We start from the raw sequence: 5696 nt of genomic DNA, 5'->3' as shown, positions 1-5696 counted from the left end.
ATCATCATCATCCTCGCCTGGGCAGCCTTCATCATCCTCATCCTCGCCTGGGCAGCCTTCATCATCATCATCCTCGTCTGGGCAGCCTTCATCATCATCATCATCCTCGCCTGGGCAGCCTTCATCATCCTCGCCTGGGCAGCCTTCGTCATCCTCGCCTGGGCAGCCTTCATCATCCTCGCCTGGGCAGCCTTCATCATCCTCATCCTCGCCTAGGCAGCCTTCATCATCCTCGCCTGGGCAGCCTTCATCATCCTCATCCTCGCCTAGGCAGCCTTCATCTTCATCATCCTCATCCTCGCCTAGGCAGCCTTCATCATCCTCATCCTCGCCTGGGCAGCCTTCATCATCCTCGCCTGGGCAGCCTTCATCATCCTCATCCTCGCCTAGGCAGCCTTCATCATCCTCGCCTGGGCAGCCTTCATCTTCATCATCCTCGCCTAGGCAGCCTTCCTCTTCATCATCCTCATCCTCGCCTGGGCAGCCTTCATCATCCTCGCCTGGGCAGGCTTCATCTTCATCATCCTCGCGTGGGCAGCCTTCATCTTCATCATCCTCATCTTTGCCTAGGCAGCCTTCATCATCCTCATCCTCGCCTAGGCAGCCTTCATCATCCTCGCCTAGGCAGCCTTTATCATCCTCGCCTGGGCAGCCTTCATCTTCATCATCCTCGCCTAGGCAGCCTTCATCATCCTCATCCTCGCCTGGGCAGCCTTCATCATCCTCGCCTGGGCAGCCTTCATCATCCTCATCCTCGCCTAGGCAGCCTTCATCATCCTCGCCTGGGCAGCCTTCATCTTCATCATCCTCGCCTAGGCAGCCTTCCTCTTCATCATCCTCATCCTCGCCTGGGCAGCCTTCATCATCCTCGCCTGGGCAGGCTTCATCTTCATCATCCTCGCGTGGGCAGCCTTCATCTTCATCATCCTCATCTTTGCCTAGGCAGCCTTCATCATCCTCATCCTCGCCTAGGCAGCCTTCATCATCCTCGCCTGGGCAGCCTTCATCTTCATCATCCTCATCCTCGCCTGGGCAGCCTTCATCTTCATCATCCTCGCCTGGGCAGCCTTCCTCTTCATCATCCTCATCCTCGCCTGGGCAGCCTTCATCATCCTCGCCTGGGCAGGCTTCATCTTCATCATTCTTGCCTGAGCAGCCTTCATCTTCATCATCCTCATCCTCGCCTGGGCAGCCTTCCTCTTCATCATCCTCATCCTCGCCTGGGCAGCCTTCATCTTCATCATCCTCGCCTGGGCAGCCTTCATCTTCATCATCCTCGCCTGGGCAGCCTTCATCTTCATCATCCTCGCCTGGGCAGCCTTCATTGCCTTCCTATGCGCAGCCTTCATCATCATCATCATCATCTTCTCTTGCTCCACCCTTATCTTCACTCTTATCAGTGATTCAAAATCGCAGATGTCTGAGACACTCTCATTAAGGGAGGTGGGTAGATTAATTTGCTTAATTATTGGGATGGTCTGGCTGTATTGCACTTGTAGAACTAACAATAGATTATATGAAATTATATATTATTTATATTTGTTTGTATTTCTCCTCTTCCAGATATCCTCTTTAAGGCCATCAAGAAAAAGACAGGTATGTGACTTGCCATGTGATACTTTATATGCTCAATTTTTTTGGCATAATTATGACTTTGCTTGCCAGTATCCACAATGCGATGAAACATAATGTTACAGGAACCACTGCCTTGAGTAAGTGTTATATTCTCTCATTCAGTATTCAGGAAGTACCGTCTGTGACACAGACTACAGCGATGTCACAGACTACAGCGATGTTGACCAAACATACCAAAAATCAGCTCAGATGAATCGGATGGTAGTTCTTCTGGACATGACATGGTCAAAAATGGCCAGACACCTTGAGTTTGTCCATCGCAGAGGGAACACTGCAGCTGGCAAAAATGAGTAAAGTCCTAATGGCCATGGAGAAAGGAACACTGTCTGACTACAAAGGAAAGATGCATCTGTCAGTATGAACTACACGCGAAACTTCATCATAGTTCATAAAGGACACTATTTTCTTGAAACCTTTGCTCACTTCTAAGCCGACTGGTGTGTTTAGAGCACACAGAGGTCGAACTCTTTTCCTGCCCTGGGCATCATCATCTTTAGGTTTCAGAGGACAGTTTTTGATATGTTTCCAAAGGCTACGCTTGTTATAAGGCCCTTGGCAGTAAATGCAGTGAATAAATTCTTTGGCTCTTTGTCTATTTTTTGAACGGTAGTAGGCAATCATCTCCCCATGTCCTTGTCTCACCACATCTGTGTTGTGGGCAAAGTTGCCCCTTTTTCAAAGGAGGTTCAACTGTACTCGTCTTTCTTTGGAATGTTTTGGAAATGCTATTGCCTTTACAACCCCCACTTCGTTGCGATGGACAAATTCAAGGTGTCTTGCCATTTTTGAATATGGCTTAGAGCAATTAAGGCAATACTGCTTCTTGTACGCCTTGCGGAGTTCCGTCTTTGGTGATGGCATTGACTGAATAAAAGTCTTATCACCAGACAAGGTGTTTGTCTCTTTAGATTGGCATTTCATCTTTTTTGGTGATGGTACAGTCATAAATTGATCAGATGAACTACCTGCCTCGTTGGGAGATGTTGGATGTATCAAAGCACTTTTGACAATGTCATGTCCAGAAGAACTACCATCCGATTCATCTGAGCTGATTTTTGGTATGTTTGGTCACATCAGACCCCATCCTGTTGAACAAGTGCTCTCCCAGCTGCTAATGGCCATGGAGAAAGGAACACTGTCTGACTACAAAGGAAAGAAACTTGATGACATTGAAATTGACCCAAATGGTACGAGTATACTTGGACTGTCTGTGTGTATCTGTTCTTTACATATTTGCAAAACAATGTATATGTTACCGGCAAAGTGTGTAATCCGGAATTCTATAGAATGCCCTAGGTAATGTAGGTAGGTAACTTAGGTAACCATCAGGCATTCTATACAATAACGGGATTTCACACTTTGCCGGTAACATATATAATCATGTCACAGATGGTAAGTATAAGCAATAAAGTGTAAATTTTTTTGTCAGTGAATTATTTAGAGCAACTTGAGGCCCAAGGTGATTCCATGTCAAGTGATGAGGAGGATTACAGTGACCTATCTCAGAAAACAGCACCAGCAGAGACTGATCAACTTGTTCAATCTGATCAATCTGTTTCATGGGAGGATCAAGGTAAGAAAAATCTCTAAACTACACAAACAACAATAATCAAATAAACATGAATCAGCTCCATGCAGCAATATCCAGCCAAATGAAAAAAATATACACATTAGGACACATTAGTCTTGATTTGGTCTTTACTCACCAATTTAGTTGTAATGAGAATGTGTAATGAGTATTTACTTGTTTTTAACTATTTCATAGGTTCTTCAAACGCTCCAAAAAAGAAATGGGAGGACAGTGAGGTAAAAGCAGTAGAGAGACACATGATGAAGTTCATCAAGACATACAAAGTTCCTGGTAAGCAAGACTGTGAAAGATGCATTCACGCAGAGCCAGAAGCTTTGAAGCAGCGAACATGGACTGGTGTGAAAAATTATGTGCGGAACAGGATCACGACTCTTAAAGAAAAGGTGGTTTGTAGGGTGGCACAAACACTTTAACACTTTGCACATTATGCTCTTTTTGTAAGAAATGGAGCTAAATTAAAAGAAATGAGGATATAGGTGTAGAAATATTTTGAGGATGGAATGAAACAGAATATAAAGTGCAAAGTTAGAGTATAAGAAGGCTAATGAAGAAGTAGAGGATATTAAGATAGTCAATTTTCATTATTCAGTTTTCTTTGTTCAGTTGCAATGAAGTTGGATGGAATGTCATGTTAAACTTTTTGATATTTCTGTCATAGAGGGAGGAGAGAATGTTAAGAGGATAAAAAGGGAAGAGTGAATAGGTGTGTTGGACATGGGCCGTGGCTGGATGTAACCGATCGGTGAGAGTTGCAGTGTGCAGGCGGGAGGAGCTGAAAACAGACACGTGAGTCGGACACTTTCTGCTTCCCGTAGTGACGCAGAGCCAGAAGCTTTGAAGCAGCGAACATGGACTGGTGTGAGAAATTATGTGCGGAACAGGATCACGACTCTTAAAGAAAGGGTGGTTTGTAGGGAGGCACAAACACTTTAACACTTTGCACATTATACTCTTTTTGTAAGAAATGGAGCTAAATTAAAAGAAATAAGGATAAAGGTATAGAAATTAAAATTGAGAGACGCTCACGCTGTGTTTGCATACTTTACCACAGCTGAAGTGAAATAAATGCATTATTTGCCAAATACACAGATATTTCAGAGACATTTTCATGCAATACATGTACTGCTTAATACAGCATCTGTTTGTACAAGAATAAAGTTCAACATAAGCCTAAATACCGATGAAGTGGGGTCTACATTGTATCAGTTTTATTTGGATAAACATGACAATATAACAGCGTGACTACATGAAAGGGGATTTCACTGTTATAAAAACAGATTTGTGAGCATTAGTGGAACTAAAGGTGTGAGAATTAACTCTTAATCATTGTGTTGCAGTGGATTCGGCCAATCGTGGATCAGTTGTGTCGTCATCAGAGCTCATGAGTCGCTCTGGAGAAGCTGCGCTGGCTGAGTCCTCCTGCTCTCCAATCGCTCTCGCCGTACTCTGATACCATACGTCACAGTCACGGGGCTTCGCTGTCTGAAGTCGGACACAAGTTCTAACCGGCATGCACTGCTCAAGTCAGCTGCTGATCGGTCTGCGCAGCGCTGCATGAAGTCCAACAAGCCTAATGCTCTCCTCCCTCTTTACATCCCTTTACATTCTCCTCCCTCTTTACATCCCTTTACATTCTCTCCTCCCTCTTTTCATCCCCTTTACATTTTCTCCTCCCTCTTTACGTCCCCTTTACATTCTCCTCCCTCTTTACATCCCTTTACATTCTCTCCTCCCTCTTTACGTCCCCTTTACATTTTCTCCTCCCTCTTTACGTCCCCTTTACATTCTCTCCTCCCTCTTAACATCCCCTTTACATTCTCTCCTCCCTCTTTACGTCCCCTTTACATTCTCTCCTCCCTCTTTACGTCCCCTTTACATTCTCTCCTCCCTCTTTACATCCCCTTTAAATTCTCTCCTCTCTCTTAACATCCCCTTTACATTCTCTCCTCCCTCTTTACATCCCCTTTACATTCTCTCCTCCCCTTTTACATTATCTCCTCCCCTTTACATCCTCTTTACATTCTCCCCTCCCTCTTTACATTCTCTCCTCCCTCTTTACATTCCCCTTTACATTTTCTCCTCCCTCTTTACGTCCCCTTTACATTCTCTCCTCCCTCTTTACGTCCCCTTTACATTCTCTCCTCCCTCTTTACATCCCCTTTATATTCTCTCCTCCCTCTTTATGTCCCCTTTATATTCTCTCCTCCCTCTTTACGTCCCCTTAACATTCTCTCCTCCCTCTTTACGTCCCCTTTACATTCTCTCCTCCATCTTTACGTCCCCTTTACATTAGGCTTGTTGGACTTCATGCAGCGCTGCACAGAACGATCAGCGGCTAACTTGAGCAGTGCTTGATGGTTAGAACTTGTGTCCGACTTCAGACAGCGACGCCCGTGACTGTGCCATAAGGCATCAGAGTACAATGAGAGTGATTGGAGAGCAGGAGGACTCAGCCAGAGCAGATTCTCTA

At 45.0% G+C, this 5696-nt stretch overlaps 1 protein-coding gene across 2 annotated transcripts; it reads left to right on the top strand.

Annotated features, from left to right (window-relative positions):
* The first annotated feature begins 2080 nt into the window (after positions 1 to 2080).
* Positions 2081 to 4203, top strand: LOC311077252 (uncharacterized protein). 2 transcript variants are annotated; one of them, XM_084139084.1, is made up of 4 exons: positions 2081 to 2822; positions 3065 to 3208; positions 3401 to 3609; positions 3885 to 4049. In XM_084139084.1, the coding sequence occupies exons 1-4, from the start codon at positions 2645 to 2647 to the stop codon at positions 3909 to 3911; spliced, it is 558 nt and encodes a 185-aa protein (XP_083995210.1). In that variant the 5' UTR covers positions 2081 to 2644; the 3' UTR covers positions 3912 to 4049. The 2 variants fall into 2 exon arrangements, with proteins under 2 accessions (XP_083995210.1, XP_083995209.1); XM_084139083.1 differs by having other exon boundaries at positions 3401 to 4203.
* Positions 4204 to 5696: the final 1493 nt, after the last annotated feature.

Source organism: Abramis brama (assembly GCF_963993115.1).
Source record: "Abramis brama genome assembly, contig: SCAFFOLD_72, whole genome shotgun sequence".
NCBI classification, from domain to species: domain Eukaryota; kingdom Metazoa; phylum Chordata; class Actinopteri; order Cypriniformes; family Leuciscidae; genus Abramis; species Abramis brama.
This window is presented reverse-complemented; position numbering and strand designations above follow the sequence as displayed.